Source organism: Mycteria americana, chromosome 28 (assembly GCF_035582795.1).
Source record: "Mycteria americana isolate JAX WOST 10 ecotype Jacksonville Zoo and Gardens chromosome 28, USCA_MyAme_1.0, whole genome shotgun sequence".
NCBI lineage: Eukaryota > Metazoa > Chordata > Aves > Ciconiiformes > Ciconiidae > Mycteria > Mycteria americana.
Genome location: NC_134392.1, coordinates 401,925 through 421,388, shown reverse-complemented (window position 1 = coordinate 421,388; position 19,464 = coordinate 401,925). Strand labels below are relative to the sequence as shown.

The 19,464-nt window shown below is 64.6% G+C and overlaps 1 protein-coding gene across 1 annotated transcript; it reads right to left on the bottom strand.

Annotated features, from left to right (window-relative positions):
* Nucleotides 1–12,473: 12,473 nt before the first annotated feature.
* On the bottom strand, nucleotides 12,474–19,464 carry LOC142421253 (uncharacterized). Its single transcript, XM_075525823.1, has 6 exons — nucleotides 19,228–19,464; nucleotides 17,194–17,227; nucleotides 14,143–14,560; nucleotides 12,767–12,831; nucleotides 12,567–12,716; nucleotides 12,474–12,505 (listed from the first exon to the last, which is right to left on the bottom strand). Exons 1-6 carry the CDS (start codon nucleotides 19,414–19,416, stop codon nucleotides 12,474–12,476), a joined length of 888 nt encoding a protein of 295 aa, XP_075381938.1. The 5' UTR covers nucleotides 19,417–19,464.

Here is a 19,464-nt window from a genome sequence, read left to right as displayed (position 1 = left end):
GATGGGGTCATGGGGGACACCATAGGGGCTGTGGGGACTTTGTAGGGGACAACAGGTTTGTGAGGACTCCATAGGGGATGATGGGGTCATGGGGGACACCATAGGGGCCGTGGGGACTTTGTAGGGGAGAAGAGGGTGGTGGGGACTCCATAGGGGATGATGGGGTCATGGGGGACACCATAGGGGCCATGGGGACTCCATAGGGGATGACAGACCTATGGGGATCCTGTAAGGGATGATGGGATCATGGGGACCCTATAGGGGACAACAGGGTCCCTATGGAAAACTCCATAGGGGCCAACGGAGTTGTGGGGACTCCATAGGGGTCATGGGGACTCGGTAGGTGACAATGGAGTTGTGAGGACCCCATAGGGGATGTGAGGACTCCATAGGGGATGATGGTGTCGTGGAGACTCTTTGCGGATGTGAGGACGCTGTAGGGGATGACAAGGTCATGGGGACACCATAGGGGACAACAGGGCTGTGGAGACTTCATAGGTGTGATGGGGACTTCATAGGGGACAGCAGGATTGTGTGGGCTCCACAGGGGACATGGGCGTTCCATAGGGGACATGGATACTCCATAGGGGACATGGGTACTCTATAGGGGACATGGGTACTCTATAGGGAACAACAGTGTCTTGGAGGTATCGTAAGGGGATGTGAGGATTCCATAGGTGATGACAGGGCCGTGGGAACCCCGTAAGGGATGATGGGGACTCCATAGGGGACAACAGGCTTGTGAAGACTCCATAGGGGACCACAGGACCATGGGGACCTTATAGGGAATGATGGGGTTGTGGGGATTCCATAGGTGACCACTCATTCTTGTGAACTCCACAGGGCGCCAAGAGGCCATGTGGGGCTGTACGGGGCCATAGGGGACCCTATAGGCCTCTCTGGGACCATATGGGCACCTATGGGACTGTATGGGGCCGTACCGGGGGCTGGATGAGGCCCTCAGGGCTCAGTACATGGCCCCCGGCGCACAGCGCTCGGCGCACGGCGCTGCACGGCATCCGGTGCACGGCGCTGCACGGCATCCAGCGCACGCTGCTGCACGACCCTCGGCGCACGGCGCTGGATGGTGCTGCACGGCGCTCGGCGCGTGGTCCTCGGTGCACGGCGCTGCACGGGGCTCGGCGCACGGCCTCAGCGCGTGCTGCTGCGCGGTGCTGCTCGGTGCACGGAACCTCGTTGCGCGGTGCTGCACGCCGCTCGGTGCACGGTGCTGCACGGTGCTCGGTGCACGGTGCTGCACGCCGCTCGGTGCGCGGTGCTGCGCGGTGCTGCACGGTGCTCGGTGCACGGTGCTGCACGGCCCTTCGTGCACGGTGCCGCGCGCTTCTGGGTGCACAACCCGTGGTGCACGGTGCTGCGCGCCCCTTGGTGCACGGCGCTGCTCGGTGCACGCCCCTCGGTGCACGGTGCTGGACGTTGCCGCTGCACGCCTCTTGGTGCACAGTCCTCAGCGCACGGTGCAGCACGGCAATCGGTGCACGGTGCAGCACGGCAATCGGTGCACGATGCTGCACGTTGCTTGGTGCACGATCCTCGGTGCACGGTGCTGCACACCCTTAGTGCCTGGTGCTGCACGCCTGTAAATGCACAACCCTGGGCGGTGCACGCCTCCGGTGCACGGTGCTGCACGCCCGCGGTGCACAACCCTCAGCGCACGGCGCCGCACGCCACTCGGTGCACGCTGCGGCGCGGCGCTTGGTGCGCGGCGCTGCACGGCCCTTAGCGCACGCTGCGGCGCGGCGTTTGGTGCGCGGCGCTGCACGCCGCTGGGTGCACGGCGCTGCGCGGCGCACGGTGCAAAAGCGTGGCGTTTGGCGCCCGGCGTTGCGCGCCGCTTAGTGCACGGTGCTGCACGCCGCTCAACGCAGGGTGCTGCGTGGCGTTTGGTGCAGGGCGCTGCGTGCCGCCAGGCGCCCGGCTTTCGGTACCCAGGGCTCAGCACCGAGCCCGGCACCCGGTCACGGCACGCAGGGTGCTGCAGCCGGTGGTTTCCTGCCTTCCCAGCAAGGCCTCGCACAGGCGGTGCTTTCCGGTGGCTTATCTGGCGTCCACAGCCGCTGCCGGAGCAGCCCTGGGCGCAGCCGTGCACACGCGTGGGGCGCGCACGTGGGTGCGCACGCGGGTGCAAAGCCGTGGGTGCATGCACGAGCGTGGGCGCGTGCAGAAGCGCGTAGCAGGGGAGCACGAGCGCTTGCACGGGCGCGTGTGCGCGCGGCGCTTGTACCACGAGCACGTGTGTGCGCGCGTGCAAAAGCGCGTGCGTGCGTGCGTGCGTGGTGCGGGTGTGCAATGGCACAAGCGCGCGTGCACGCTGCGAGGGTGCATTAGCACGTGCGTGTGCACTAGCATGAACGTGCGTGCGTGGCGCAAGCACGTAGCGCAAGCGTGCGTGCACGGGCACAAGCGTGCACATGCGTGGTGCGAGCAGGCGATAGCGTGGGTGTCTGTGCACGGGCACAAGCGTGTGCGTGCACGGCGCAAGCGTGCAATAGCACAAGGGCCTGTGCACGTGCACAAGCATGAGCGTGCGTGACACAAGTACGTGTGCGCATGACACAGGCGTGTCCACATGTGCACAAGCACCCGCGTGCCTGATGCCCGCGCGCAACGGCACAAGCGTGCGTGAGCGTGCGCACGCGTCTGTGCACGCACGACGCGCCAGCGTGCGCGCAGCGCGTGGCGCGCACGCGTGTCAACACGGGTACACGCGTGTGCCAGCGTGCAATCGGCCGAGCGTGCGTCCCCCACGGCCGCGTGGTGGCCCTGGGATGCCGGGGACGAGGCGTGGAGGTGGCCGGGAGCCCCGTGTGTGGCGGAGGGTGTCACGCCCCCGTGTCACCCCCGCCCCGTGTCACCCCCGCCCCGTGTCACCCCGCGGTGTCACCCCATGTCCTGCCGCTTCCTGTGTTGGCCTCACCCTGGGGCCATGTGGCAGCTGGGAGTGTCCCCACGCTGTCCCCAGCTTGTCCCCAAGCTTTTGCCCAGGTTGTCCTCGACTTGTCCCCCCGGAGCATCCCAAAGCTGTCCCCAACCCGTCTCCAGCATCCCGGGGACACCATGGGGACAGTGGTGTCCCCGATGCCCCCCGGCTGCAGTGGCCCTGGGGATGGGGGGACACCCACCCCCCCCCCCCCCCGGTGACCCTGGGGACACTGGTGGCACTCGGGACATTCCCAGTCCCGGTGACACTCGTGGGGTCACCGATATCCCCAAAAGCCGGGTGACGCGGTGGCACCTCCGTGGTCCCCACGTGTCCCCATGGGGAAAGCGCAGGGGGGGACACCACGGGGGGGCCACAGTGTTGGAGACATGAGAGGGGGACACAGAGACCCCCTGGGGACACAAAGGGGGTGACACTATGGGGACACTGCACCGGAGGGGACAAGGACCCTTTCGGACAGCGATGGCACTGGGGGGGGGGGTGATGCCACGTGGTCACGTGTGTCCCCCCCCCGCCGTGTCCCCATGACGGGGGGGAGCCACACCGGGGTGGTGACACCGGCGGGTGACGTGGGCCCCGTTTCCTCTGGGGCCATAAAGCGGGTGCAGATCCCCAGGTCGGCGGGTGACACAGCAGGTGACACGCCGGGGGCGGCCCATGGGGGACGGCGTCTTTGCCCTGGCGGGGCCCTGGCCACCGCTGCCCCCCCCCGGGGCACCCACGGGTGCTGCCACCCCCCCCGTCCCAGCGTGGCGGCGGCGAGTCCGGGTGGGGGCATGGGGACGGTGGGTGTTGGGGACATTGGTGGCCCTGGCACTGGTGGCGGTGGCAGTGCAGGGCTGGGTGCTGGCGGGGGTCCGGGGGGAGCTGCAGAAGGTGACGGCGCGGCTGCAGGTGAGAGGGGACATGGGGACATGGGGACATGGGGGACCTGGGGGGACATGGGGGACATGGGGACATGGGGGACCTGGGGGGACATGGGGGGACATGGGGGGACATGGGGACATGGGGGACCTGGGGGGACATGGGGGACATGGGGACATGGGGGACCTGGGGGGACATGGGGGGACATGGGGACGTGGGGACATGGGGGATATGGGGGTACATGGGGGGACATGGGGACGTGGGGACACAGGGACACGGGCAGACATGGGGGATATGGGGACATAGGGGGACATGGGGGATGTGGGGACACAGGGACATGGGGGATATGGGGACATGGGGACATAGGGGGACATGGGGGATGTGGGGACACAGGGACATGGGGGGCATGGGGACATAGGGGGACATGGGGGATGTGGGGACATAGGGATATGGGGGATATGGGGACATGGGGACATAGGGGGACATGGGGGATGTGGGGACACAGGGACATGGGGACATGAGGGATATGGGGACATGGGGACATAGGGGGACATGGGGGATGTGGGGACACAGGGACATGGGGGATGTGGGGACATGGGGACATAGGGGGACATGGGGGATGTGGGGACACAGGGACATGGGGACATGAGGGATATGGGGACATGGGGACATAGGGGGACATGGGGGATGTGGGGACACAGGGACATGGGGACATGGGGGATATGGGGACATAGGGGGACATGGGGGATGTGGGGACACAGGGACATGGGGGATGTGGGGACATGGGGACATAGGGGGACATGGGGGATGTGGGGACACAGGGACATGGGGACATGAGGGATATGGGGACATGGGGACATAGGGGGACATGGGGGATGTGGGGACACAGGGACATGGGGGATATGGGGACATGGGGACATAGGGGGACATGGGGGATGTGGGGACACAGGGACATGGGGACATGAGGGATATGGGGACATGGGGACATAGGGGGACATGGGGGATGTGGGGACACAGGGACATGGGGGATATGGGGACATGGGGACATAGGGGGACATGGGGGATGTGGGGACACAGGGACATGGGGACATGGGGGATGTGGGGACATAGGGGGACATGGGGGATGTGGGGACACAGGGACATGGGGGATATGGGGACATGGGGACATAGGGGGACATGGGGGATGTGGGGACATAGGGGGACATGGGGGATGTGGGGACACAGGGACATGGGGGATGTGGGGACATGGGGACATGGGGGGACATGGGGGACGTAGGGGATATGGGGACATGGCAGGACACAGGGACGTATGGGGGACATGGGAGACATGGGGGGACGTGGGGGGGGACATGGGGGGGCGACATGGGGGGACATGGGGACACAGGGACATGGGGGACACAGTGATACAGGGGGACGTGGGGACGATGGGGCTGGGGACGGTGTGGGGACACCACGCGTGTGCAAGACGTGGCTGGAGGGCCACGCATGTGCGCGTGGCGGCGGGTGACACTGCGTGTGCACACGCATGGCTGTGTCCCCGTGCGTCCCCTTGCGTGTCCCCTTGCGTGTCCCCATGTCCCCTCTTCTGTCCCTGGGTATGCCAGTGTGAGCGTCCCCATGTATCGCCGTGTCCCCTCGCGTCCCCTTGGGTGTCCCCTGGTGTCCCCTTGTGTGTGTCCATGCGTCCCTGTGTCCCCTCATGTGTCCCCTCATGTGTCCCCAGGTGTGTCCTCATGTCCCCTCCTGTCCCTTCTCGTGTCCCCATGTGTGTCCCAATACCCAGGTGCGTGTCCCCGTGTGTGTCCCCATGTGTCCCTATGTGTCCCCATGTCCCACTGTGTCCCCGTAGCCCACCATGCCCCGCTGTCCCCGTGCGCCCTCGTGTCCCCGCGCATCCCCATGTCCTCATGTGCCCTCGTGTCCCCATGTGTCCCCTGATCCATGTGGGTGTCCACAGGCCAGTGGGGACCAGCCACTGTCGGAGAAGGTGCTGCAAGGTGGGTCCCCAAAACTGGGTCCCGGGAACAAGGGTGCCACTGCTCTGGGGACACGGGTGCCACTGCCCTGAGGACATGGGTGCCACTACCCTGGGGACATGGGTGCCACCAGCCCAGGGCCACGGGACCCTCCCACCCTGAGGACATGGGCACCCTGGGGATGAGGGTGCCACCAGCCTGCAGATGAGGGTGCTACCACCTTGGGGACCTGGGTGCCACCAGCCTGGGGACATGGGTGCCACCAGCCTGGGGATGTGGGTGCCACCACCCTGGGGACATGAGTGCCACTAGCCCAGGGCCAGGGGATATCCCCCCCCCCCCAAGGACATGGGTGCCACGTCCCTGGGGATGGGCCTGCCACCAGCCTGGGGATGAGGGTGCCACCACCTTGGGGACCTGGGTGCCACCAGCCTGGGGATGAGGGTGCCACCACCTTGGGGCCATGGGTGCCACCAGCCTGGGGACATGGGTGCCACCACCCTGGGGACATGAGTGCCACTAGCCCAGGGCCAGGGGATATCCCCCCCCCCCCCCCGAGGACATGGGTGCCGCCAGCCTGGGGATGAGGGTGCCACCACCTTGGGGCCATGGGTGCCACCAGCCTGGGGACATGGGTGCCACCACCCTGGGGACATGAGTGCCACTAGCCCAGGGCCAGGGGATATCCCCCCCCCCCCCCCCGAGGACATGGGTGCCGCCAGCCTGGGGATGAGGGTGCCACCACCTTGGGGCCCAGGGTGCCACCACCTTGGGGCCATGGGTGCCACCACCCTGAGGACATGGGTGCCACCACCCTGGGGACACTGGACCTCACCCGGACACTTGGGTTCCCTTTGCAGACCGCCCCCCACCTAAGAAGCCAGCGGCTCATCTCATAGGTGAGGGGGGGCGGGGGGGTGGGGCGGACGCCTGGGTCCCCAACCTGAGGGTGGCAGTGGGTGGCCCGGTGGGTGGCTGGGTCCCTCCATGGGAGTGGAAAGAAGCGGGGGGGGGGGGGGGGGGGGGAGGGGTTCTGGAAGTTTCCGATGGGGGGGTGGGGAGCTACGACAACCTGGGTCCCTCCGCGGGGGTGGAGGGGGAAGGTTCCACTGGGGGGGTTGGGGACCCAGACCCCTGGGTCCCCTATAGATGGGTGCTGGCGGGTGCTGGAAGGTTTGGGGGGGGGGGGCAGCACCCTGGATGCCTGGGTTCCCCTATAGATAGTGGGGGGTGCTGGAATGATTGGGGGGGGGGGTCAGCACCCCAGACACGTGGGTCCCCCTATAGACAGTGGGGGTGCTGGAAGGTTTGGGGGGGTATCAGCACCCCTGGTGCCTGGGTCCCCCTATAGATAGTGGGGGGTGCTGGAAGGTTTGGGGGGTGTCAGCACCCCGGGTGCTTGGGTCCCCCTATAGATAGTGGGGGGGGTGCTGGAAGGTTTGGGAGGGGTGTCAGCACCCCAGACACATGGGTCCCCCTATAGACAGTGGGGGGTGCTGGAAGGTTTGAGGGGGGGGTCAGCACCCTGGATGCCTGGGTCCCCCTATAGACAGTGGGGGGTGCTGGAAGGTTTGGGGGGTGTCAGCACCGTGGATGCCTGGGTTCCCCTATAGATAGTGGGGGGTGCTGGAAGGTTTGGGAGGGGTGTCAGCACCCCAGACACGTGGGTCCCCCTATAGATAGTGGGGGGTGCTGGAAGGTTTGAGGGGGGGTCAGCACCCCAGATGCCTGGGTCCCCCTATAGATAGTGGGGGGGGGGGTGTGCTGGAAGGTTTGGGGGGGGTGTCAGCACCCTGGACGCCTGGGTCCCCCTATAGACAGTGGGGGGTCCTGGAAGGTTTTGGGGTGCTCAGCACCCCGGATGCCTGGGTCCCCCTATAGATAGTGGGGGGTGCTGGAAGGTTTGAGGGGGGGTCAGCACCCCAGATGCCTGGGTCCCCCTATAGAGAGTGGGGTGGGGGGGTGCTGGAAGGTTTGGAGGGGGGGGTGTCAGCACCGTGGATGCCTGGGTCCCCCTAAAGACAGTGGGGGGTGCTGGAAGGTTTTGGGGTGCTCAGCACCCTGGCTGCCTGGGTCCCTCTATAGATAGTGGGAGGGGTGCTGGAAGGTTTGGGGGGGTGTCAGCACCCTGGCTGCCTGGGTCCCCCTATAGATAGTGGGGGGTGCTGGAAGGTTTTGGGGTGTCAGCACCCCGGATGCCTGGGTCCCCCTATAGATAGTGGGGGGTGCTGGAAGTTTTTGGGGTGCTCAGCACCCTGGCTGCCTGGGTCCCCCTATAGATAGCGGGGGGGTGCTGGAAGGTTTTGGGGTGTCAGCACCCCGGATGCCTGGGTGACCCTATAGATAGCAGGGGGGTGCTGGAAGGTTTTGGGGTGTCAGCACCCCGGATGCCTTGGGTGACCCTATAGATAGTGGGGGGTGCTGGAAGGTTTTGGGGTGTCAGCACCCCGGATGCCTTGGGTGACCCTATAGATAGTGGGGGGTGCTGGATGGTTTTGGGGTGCTCAGCACCCTGGCTGCCTGGGTCCCCCTAAAGACAGTGGGGGGTGCTGTAAGGTTTTGGGGTGTCAGCACCCCGGATACCTGAGTCCCCCTATAGATAGTGGGGGGGGTGCTGGAAGGTTTTGGGGTGTCAGCACCCCGGATGCCTGAGTCCCCCTATAGATAGTGGGGGGTGCTGGAAGTTTTTGGGGTGCTCAGCACCCTGGCTGCCTGGGTCCCCCTATAGATAGTGGGGGGTGCTGGAAGGTTTGGGGGGGGGTCAGCACCCCAGACGTCTGGGTCATCATATAGGTCACAGGGTGCTCGGAGGGGTCAGCACCCCGGACCCCCGGGTCCTCTTATAGATAGTGGGGGGGGTGCTGGAATGTTTTGGGGTGCTCAGCACCCTGCGTGCCTGGGTCCCCCTGATCCCCCCTCCTCTTCCTCCCCGCAGCCGGCGCCGACGTCTCATCCCAACCCAACGGGTCCCTTCGGTGGGAACCCGGCAAGTCGTGGGCCTTCATCCGGGGCCTGGGCTACCGCGGCGGCTCCCTCGTTTGCCGCCAGCCCGGCCTCTACTTCGTCTACGCCAAGGTGCAACTGGGTGCTCCCGGGTGCCCCACCCGTGCCGCCACCCTCCACGGCATCCACAAACGGACACCCCGCTATCCCGGTGTCCTCGACCTCCTGGTGAACAAGGTGGTTTATTGTCCCGAAGCCCACGGGGTGCCCTGGGCCCGGCACAGCTTTTTGGGGGGACTCGTGCGCCTCGAAATCGGGGACGAGGTCTTCACGCGGGTGCAGGCACCCGAGTTGGTGCGGGCGGTGGACGGCACCCGCTCCTATTTCGGGATGTTCATGGTGTGATGTTTTTAGGGTGGGGGGGTGTGGGGGGGGGGCATTGGAGGTCTGGGGGGACCTTGGTTGTCATCCCCCCCCTCCCCCCCCCCCAGCATCCCTGAGGCTCAGGACTGGGGTGGGGTGTGGATTCTCCAGTGGCTCGTATAGGGTTGTGCATAGGGTGCCGATGACCCGGACCCTCCAGAATTGGACCCTCACCCACCCGGCTTTGCTGCAAGCCCATGGAGACCCCTTTGACCCCCCCCAAAGACCCTGAAGCTCAGGACTGGAGAGGAGCGTGGATTCTCCGGTGGCTCGTATAGGGTTGTGCATAGGGTGCCGATGACCCGGACCCTCCAGAATTGGACCCTGACCCACCCGGCTTTGCTGCAAGCCCATGGATAGGGTGCTGATGACCCTGACCCTCCAGAATTGGACCCTCACCCACTTGGACGCCCGGGTCCCTCGCTGCAAGCCCATGGAGACCCCTTTGACCCCCCCCAAAGACCCTGAGGCTCAGGACTGGGGTGGGGTGTGGATTCTCCAGTGGCTCGTATAGGGTTGTGCATAGGGTGCCGATGACCCGGACCCTCCAGAATTGGACCCTCACCCACCCGGCTTTGCTGCAAGCCCATGGAGACCCCTTTGACCCCCCCCAAAGACCCTGAAGCTCAGGACTGGAGAGGAGCGTGGATTCTCCGGTGGCTCGTATAGGGTTGTGCATAGGGTGCCGATGACCCGGACCCTCCAGAATTGGACCCTGACCCACCCGGCTTTGCTGCAAGCCCATGGATAGGGTGCTGATGACCCTGACCCTCCAGAATTGGACCCTCACCCACTTGGACGCCCGGGTCCCTCGCTGCAAGCCCATGGAGACCCCTTTGACCCCCCCCAAAGACCCTGAGGCTCAGGACTGGGGTGGGGTGTGGATTCTCCAGTGGCTCGTATAGGGTTGTGCATAGGGTGCTGATGACCCGGACCCTCCAGAATTGGACCCTCACCCACTTGGACGCCCGGGTCCCTCGCTGCAAGCCCATGGAGACCCCTTTGACCCCCCCCAAAGACCCTGAGGCTCAGGACTGGAGAGCAGCGTGGATTCTCCAGTGGCTCGTATAGGGTTGTGCATAGGGTGCCGATGACCCGGACCCTCCAGAATTGGACCCTCACCCACCCGGCTTTGCTGCAAGCCCATGGAGACCCCTTTGACCCCCCCCAAAGACCCTGAAGCTCAGGACTGGAGAGCAGCGTGGATTCTCCAGTGGCTCGTATGGGGTTGTGCATAGGGTGCCGACGACCCGGACCCTCCAGAATTGGACCCTCACCCACTTGGACACCCGGGTCCCTCGCTGCAAGCCCATGGAGACCCCTTTGACCCCCCCCAAAGACCCTGAGGCTCAGGACTGGAGAGGAGCGTGGATTCTCCAGTGGCTCGTATAGGGTTGTGCATAGGGTGCTGATGACCCGGACCCTCCAGAATTGGACCCTCACCCACCCGGCTTTGCTGCAAGCCCATGGAGACCCCTTTGACCCCCCCCAAAGACCCTGAGGCTCAGGACTGGGGTGGGGTGTGGATTCTCCAGTGGCTCGTATAGGGTTGTGCATAGGGTGCCGATGACCCGGACCCTCCAGAATTGGACCCTCACCCACCCGGCTTTGCTGCAAGCCCATGGAGACCCCTTTGACCCCCCCCAAAGACCCTGAAGCTCAGGACTGGAGAGGAGCGTGGATTCTCCAGTGGCTCGTATAGGGTTGTGCATGGGGGGTGCTGATACTGAGTGCACCCCCCCCCCCCACCCTCCCGGACACCTGGGTCCCTCCTCTGCAGGACCCCTGGGACCCCTTTTTACCTATTTATTTGCGGGGGGGGGGGGGGTTAACCCTGATATTCAGGGTCCCCCCCCCCGAACCCCAATCCCATCCCCAGGATTGCCCCCCCCCAACATGTGCCTGGGTCCCTCCCCCAGCATCATCTCTTCTGTGCCTCAGTTTCCCCCAGGTGGGACCAGGTGGGGGTTGGGAGACCCCCCCCTCCCCTAAATTGGGGGACCCCCCCCCCCCCCCGACCCCCGCCATCCTGAGCCAACAATAAAAGTGACACAAAACCTGTTGGGTGCCAGAATTTGATGCGGGGGGGGGGGGTGCAGGGGTAAATTTGGGGGGGCTTAGGGGCAAATTTGGGGGGGTCTGGGGCAAATATTGGGGTGTCAGGGGCAGATTGGGGCAGTCTAGGGCAAATTGGGGGGGCTGGGGCAAATATTGGGGTGTCAGGGGCAGATTGGGGCAGTCTAGGGCAAATTGGGGGGGGCTGGGGCAAATTGGGGGGGTCTGGGGTAAATATTGGGGTGTCAGGGGCAGATTGGGGCAGTCTAGGGCAAATTGGGGGGGCTGGGGCAATTCGGGGGGGCTGGGGCAAATATTGGGGTGTCAGGGGCAGATTGGGGCAGTCTAGGGCAAATTGGGGGGGGCTGGGGCAAATTGGGGGAGGGCAAATATTGGGGTGTCAGGGGCAGATTGGGGCAGTCTAGGGCAAATTGGGGGGGGCTGGGGCAAATTTGGGGGGTCTGGGGCAAATATTGGGGTGTCAGGGGCAGATTGGGGCAGTCTAGGGCAAATTGGGGGGGGCTGGGGCAAATATTGGGGTGTCAGGGGCAGATTGGGGCAGTCTAGGGCAAATTGGGGGGGGCTGGGGCAAATTGGGGGGGGCTGGGGCAAATATTGGGGTGTCAGGGGCAGATTGGGGCAGTCTAGGGCAAATTGGGGGGGGCTGGGGCAAATATTGGGGTGTCAGGGGCAGATTGGGGCAGTCTAGGGCAAATTGGGGGGGGCTGGGGCAAATATTGGGGTGTCAGGGGCAGATTGGGGCAGTCTAGGGCAAATTGGGGGGGGGCTGGGGCAATTCGGGGGGGGGTGGGGGGGGCCAGGACCAAACCAGCTCCTCCCAATTCCCAAGCGCCCTTTGCCCTTTGGAGTGGGGATTCTCTGCTGGCTGCTATGAGGTTGTGCCCCCCCCCCCCCGATTTTTTCCCGCTCCGGGCGGGGTGAATCCAGGATTTGGGGGGGACACACGGGACAATTGAGCCCCAGATATGTGTGCCCCCCCCCCCCCCCAAGACCTGGGTCACTTCCACCTCCTCGTGCAAGCGGCGCACGGGGAGGATTTCCTGCCGCTGGAGGCCGGATAAGGCCACGGGGGGGGGGGGGGGGTTGGGGGGGGTTGGACTGGGGGGGCCGTGGGTGTTGGGGCCCCCCCTTGTGCAAAACCCGGACGCTTGGGTTCTATTTTTTTTTTTTTCTCTAACCGGCGGGACTGCGGCACCTGAGAAAGCGGGGCACGGTGCCCACGCGTGTGCTTACGCACACGTATGCGCATTTGCACGGGCGCCTGCAGGCGCACACGCGTGTGCGTTAGCGTCCGCGCGCGCGGTTCGCCTTTGCACGCGTACGTGCGGGTACGGGGGCGCGCGCGCGCGTCCGCGCCTGTATTCGCCTTTGCACGCGCGTCCGCATCGCACGCGCGTCCGCATCGCACGCGTGTCTGCATCGCACGCGCCTGTGCGCATCGCACGCGCTTTCGCGGACGCGTCTGTGCCCGCCTGCGCGCGTGCACGGCTATAAGCGCGCGCACCTGCCCGCGTGCGCCCACGCGTGCGCGCCCCTCTGTGCGCGTACGTGTGCGTGTCTTTGCACACGCAAACCCCGCGCGCCCGCCTGTGGAAACGCAGGCGTCCGGCCCGGTGACACCCCGGGGAGGGGGGGGGGGGGGCGTGATCTGGGGGGTCCCCCCCCTTTTTGGGGGGGCAATTAAGGCCATTTTGGGGCGCTGGGAATCATAAATAAATGTATTAAACAATAAATAATGCAGCTCCCAGCACCAGATAATAATTTAGGGGGGGAGGGGCCCCCCCAGGCCGGCTGGGGGGGGGCGAGGGGGGCTGGGACCAGCAAGGACCCCTCACGTCTCTGGGCACGGGGGTCTCCGCGGTCCCCAAAATGGGGGTCTGTGAGGTCCCTTGGTGTCCCCAAGTGTCCAGCATTGGGGTCCCCAAATGTCCAGCATGGGGGTGTCCAAGGTCCCTTTGATGTCCCCAGATCTTCGGCATGGGGTTCTGTGAGGTCCCTTGATGTCCCCAACCTCCAAGAAGGGGGTTGGAGTCTCTGGACCCCAAAACTCTGGGCGTGGGGGTCTGCAAGGTCCCTTGATGTTCCCACAGCTCCAAGCAGGGGGTCTCCAGCCCCAAATATTCAAGGATAGGGGTGTGCAATGTCCCTTAATGTCCCCAATCTTCAACCATGGAGGTCTCCAAGGTCTCTTGATGTCCCCAACCTCCAAGCAGATGGGTCACCAGCACCAAATCTCCAGGCATGGAAGTCTGTAATGTCCCTTGATGTCCCCACATCTCCAGGTCTTCAATGTCCCTCGATGTCCCCAAATCTCTGGGCACGGGGGTCTTGGGACCCAAATCTCCAGGCATGGAGGTCAGTAATGTCCCTTGATGTCCCCAGATCTCTGGGCATGGGGGTCTTGGGACCCAAATCTCCAGGCATGGAGGTCAGTAATGTCCCTTGATGTCCCCAAATCTCTGGGCATGGGGGTCTTGGGACCCAAATCTCCAGGCATGGAGGTCAGTAATGTCCCTTGATGTCCCCGGATCTCTGGGCATGGGGGTCTTGGGACCCAAATCTCCAGGCATGGAGGTCAGTAATGTCCCTTGATGTCCCCAGATCTCTGGGCATGGGGGTCTTGGGACCCAAATCTCCAGGCATGGAGGTCAGTAATGTCCCTTGATGTCCCCGGATCTCCGGGCATGGAGGTCAGCAACGTCCCTTAATGTTCCCAGATCTCCAGGCACAGTGGTCAGCAATATCCCTCGATGTCCCCAAATCTCTGGGCACGGGGGTCTTGGGACCCAAATCTCCAGGCATGGAGGTCAGCATTGTCCCCAGATGTCCCCAACCTCCAACCAGGAGAGTGACCAGCAGGGTTTGGAGCTGGTCACCCCCTGCCACCCCACGCGTCACCCCCCGGCGATACGCAGCAACCCCACAAAATTGCCCTCCCGCTCGTCCTGTGCCAGCTGCCACCCGTCCCCGGCTACGTCCCCATCCAGGAACAGGTTGAGGACATCTCCAGGTTGGAGCTGCCCAACGGCTTGGGCCAAACCAGAACGTGCCGGGTCGGATCCTGCGTCACCGGGCAGCACCAACGGCACGGTGAGCAACAGGCGCGACGAATTGGCGTGCCGGAGCTGGAGGGTGACGGTGCCGGGGGCGCAGGCGGGTGCCGTGCAGGTGAGGGCGAATTGGCCGTAGAGGAGGTAGAGGCCACCCGCTGTCACCCGCAGCTCCCCGGCTGTCATCTGCACGTCACTGCTGAGGAAGACGCCGTTGATGCCTTCCTCATAGCGCCACTTGGGTCTCGATGGCACCACCAACGAGCCTGGGGGGAGAAGAGGGGAGAAGGGTGGTGGGTGCTCCTGGTCGGTCATGGGTGGTCCCGATGGGAGATGGGTGTCCCTGATGGGAGATGGGGTGACCCTGACGGGAGATGGGTGCCCTTGATGGGAGATGGGGTGACCCCGACGGGAGATGGGTGCCCTTTATGGGGGATGGGGTGCCCTCGATGGGAGATGGGTGTCCCTGATGGGAGATGGGTGTCCCTGATGGGAGATGGGTGCCCTTTATGGGGGATGGGGTGCCCTCGATGGGAGATGGGTGTCCCTGATGGGAGATGGGGTGACCCCGACAGGAGATGGGTGCCCTTGATGGGAGATGGGTGTCCCTGATGGGAGATGGGTGCCCTTTATGGGGGATGGGGTGCCCTCGATGGGAGATGGGTGTCCCTGATGGGAGATGGGGTGACCCCGACAGGAGATGGGTGCCCTTGATGGGAGATGGGTGTCCCTGATGGGAGATGGGTGCCCTTTATGGGGGATGGGGTGCCCTCGATGGGAGATGGGTGTCCCTGATGGGAGATGGGGTGACCCCGATGGGAGATGGGTGCCCTTGATGGGAGATGGGGTAACCCCAACGGGAGATGGGTGCCCTTGATGGGAGATGGGTGCCCTTGATGGGAGATGGGGTGACTCCGATGGGAGATGGAGGTCCGTGATGGGAGATGGGGTGACCCGGATGGGAGATGGAGGTCCCTGATGGGAGATGGGTGCCCTTGATGGGAGATGGGTGCCCTTGATGGGAGATGGAGGTCCCTGATGAGACATGGGTGCCCTCGATAGGAGAAGGGGTGACCCCCACAAGAGATGGGGGTCCTCATTGGGATTGAGGGGTCGTCATCGCGTAATGGGTGCTCCTGCTTGGTAATGGGTGGCCCTGATGGGAAATGGGGATCCCCATTGGGAAATGGGAGTCTCCAATAGGAAACAGGGAAATGGGTGCTCCTCCTTGGTAGTGGGTGCCACTGATGGGAGATGGGTGCTGCAGCAACCCCCAGGGCACCGGGGCCTTGAGAATTGGGTGAGGGGGATCCTGGGAGATGGAGCCGGATGGGGGTGGAGAATGGGGTGTCCCCGATGGGAAATGGGTGCTGCAGCCCTCCCCGATGCTCCTGGCCACCACGGCCCACCCAGGGGTGCCTGGGATGGGACCAAGGGACTGCAGGGATGGAGAATGCACCGTGACACCCTGGGGACCGCAGGGACGGAGGGTGCTCTGTCACACCCCGGGGACTGCAGGGATGGAGGGTGCTCCATGACACCCCGGGGACCGCAGGGATGGAGGGTGCTCCATGACACCCCGGGGACCGCAGGGACGGAGGGTGCTCCATGACACCCTAGGGACCGCAGGGACGGAGGATGCTCCATGACACCCCGGGGACTGCAGGGATGGAGGGTGCTCCATGACACCCTGGGGACCACAGGGACAGAAGGTGCTCCATGACACCCTGGGGACCGCAGGGATGGAGGGTGCTCCGTGACACCCCGGGGACGACAGGGATGGAGGATGCTCCATGACACCCTGGGGACCACAGGGACGGAGGGTGCTCCATGACACCCCGGGGACCACAGGGACAGGATGCTCCGTGACACCCTGGGGACTGCAGGGATGGAGGGTGCTCCGTGACACCCTGGGGACCACAGGGACAGAGGGTGCTCCATGACACCCAGGGGACCGCAGGGACAGGATGCTCCGTGACACCCTGGGGACTGCAGGGATGGAGGGTGCTCCATGACACCCAGGGGACCGCAGGGACAGAGGATGCTCCGTGACACCCTGGGGACCACAGGGACAGAGGATGCTCCATGACACCCCGGGGACCGCAGGGACAGGATGCTCCGTGACACCCCGGGGACTGCAGGGACAGAGGATGCTCCGTGACACCCTGGGGACCACAGGGACGGAGGATGCTCCGTGACACCCTGGGGACCACAGGGACGGAGGATGCTCCATGACACCCAGGGGACCGCAGGGACAGAGGATGCTCCATGACACCCTGGGGACCACAGGGACGGAGGGTGCTCCATGACACCCCGGGGACCGCAGGGACAGGATGCTCCGTGACACCCTGGGGACCACAGGGATGGAGGATGCTCCATGACACCCAGGGGACCGCAGGGACGGAGGATGCTCCATGACACCCCGGGGACTGCAGGGACAGAGGATGCTCCGTGACACCCTGGGGACCACAGGGACGGAGGATGCTCCGTGACACCCTGGGGACCACAGGGACGGAGGGTGCTCCATGACACCCCGGGGACCGCAGGGACAGGATGCTCCGTGACACCCTGGGGACCACAGGGACGGAGGATGCTCCATGACACCCAGGGGACCGCAGGGACAGGATGCTCCGTGACACCCCGGGGACCACAGGGACAGAGGATGCTCCGTGACACCCCGGGGACACTCCGTGACGCCCTGGGCACCGCGGCTGCCCTGTGACACCCCCAGATGCTCCAAGCCCGGGATGACGTTTCCTCTCCGAGGGCGGAAGGACAAACCCGTGTGATGCTTTCGAGATGACTGGGCGAGCTGCCTAAGGAAGGACTAACATCCCCCCCCCACCACCACCACCTTCCCCGGAGCCCCTCACCGTGGCCTCAGGCCTGGGGGACTTACCAGCACTCAGCAGCATGTGGGCGGCCGTGGCAGCCTGCAAGGGAGAGGAAAGAGAGTGTCAGCAGGCAGGAAGGACCCAAGCGTCCTTGTCCCCACGCGCGTGTGTCCCCCCCCCCCCCTTGGTGAAGGGGAAGTTGGGTGTCGTGTCGGGATTTGGGGACTTTCCAGCACCCCGTTGGGTATTTTGGGGGGTCCCCGGGGGAGGGGGTGATCCCTGGATTTGGGGGAAGGGGGGTGGGGGGGGGGAGGATTTGGTGCCTTTGGGATTGGGGAAACTGAGGCACGGGGGGAGGTTGGAGGCCTGATGCATCCGCCTTCCCCCCGGCCCAGGTGGAGGGACACTCCGTGGGTCCCCAGGGACAGGCGGATGGATGGACGGACGGACGGACACTGCCAGGGTGTGCAACCTGGATGGCTGCACGGACACGCGGAGGAACGGCCAACCAGAGGGGGTGGGAAGCCCGGATGGACGGACGACCGGACGGACACCCAGAGGGATGGACAGACACCTTGACAGACACCCAGATGGACAGGCACTTGGATGGACAGACGGACACTCAGATGGATGGACACCCAGAGGGACATCTGGGCAGACCCCTGGGCAGACAGACGGACACCCAGGTGGATGGAGACCTGCCCAGACACCAGGACAGAGGGACACCCAGATGGGTGGACACCCAGACAGACACTTGGATGAACACCTGGACGGACGTACACACACAGACACCTGGACGGGTGGACAGCCGGATTGATGGACACCCAGACAGACAGACGGACAGACCCCTGGGCAGGAAGAACAGCCAGATGGATGGACACCCGGATGGACACCTGGACAGATACCCAGATGCACACCCTGACAGACAGACAACTGGACAGCCAGGTAGACACCCGGATGGGTGGACAGACGGACAACCAGATGGGCACCTGGACAGATGGACAACTGGACTGATAACTGGACACGCAGACAGGCAGACACCCGGGTGGATGGACACCTGGATGGATGGACACCCGGATGGATGGACAGATGGATGGACAGACGGACACCTGGGCGGACAGAAAGATGGACACCTGGATGGACACCTGGACAGACACCCAGACAGACACCCGGACACCTGGATGGATGGACACCCAGATGGACAGCTAGATGGACACCTGGGCAGACAGACAGATGGACACCTGGATGGACATCCAGGCAGTCACCTGGACAGATGGACAACCGGCCTGATGGACACCTGGACAGACAGACGGACAAGTGAGCATACAGAAAGACAGATGATTGGACGGCCCCCCTAGATGAACATCCCCCCGGATGGATGGAGCCCCGCATGAATGGACACCTGGACAGACAGACACCTGGACAACCAGACAGATGGACACTGGGACAAGACGGATACCTGGACAAGATGGATGGACACCAGGACAAGATAGACACCTGGACAAGATGGAGAGATGGACGGACACCAGGACAAGATGGACACCTGGACAAGATGGACAGACGGACACCAGGACAAGATGGAGAGATGGATGGACACCAGGACAAGAGGGACACCTGGACAAGATGGAGAGATGGACGGACACCAGGACAAGATGGACACCTGGACAAGATGGACAGACGGACACCAGGACAAGATGGAGAGATGGATGGACACCAGGACAAGAGGGACACCTGGACAAGATGGACAGATGGACACTAGGACAAGACAGATGGACACCTGGACAAGATGGAGAGATGGACGGACATCAGGACAAGAGGGACACCTGGACAAGATGGACAGACGGACACCGGGACAAGATGGAGAGATGGACGGACACCAGGACAAGAGGGACACCTGGGCAAGATGGACAGATGGACAAGATGGACAAGACAGATGGACACCTGGACAAGATGGAGAGATGGACGGACACCAGGACAAGACGGATGGACACCAGGACAGGCAGACACCTGGACAACCGGACAGACAGACAACCGGATACGTGGACAAACGGACAGGCGGCCACGCGGACGGCCGGAGCCCCAGCCCCCCCGGTGCCCACCTGCGGCGGGGTCCCCCCGCGGAGCACCCCCAGGAAGGCGGCGGCGGCGGCGGCGGCGGCCACGAGAGCGGCGGCTCCGAGAGCGGCGAGAACCGGGAGGAGGCGGCGGCCCCGGGAGCGGCCCCGGTCCCGGCAGCGGCACCGGCAGGGAGGCAGCGGGGGGCTCTCGGGGTCGGCGAGCGGCGGCATCGCGGCGGGGGCCGAACGGCGGAGCCGCCTTATAGAGGGACCGGTCGG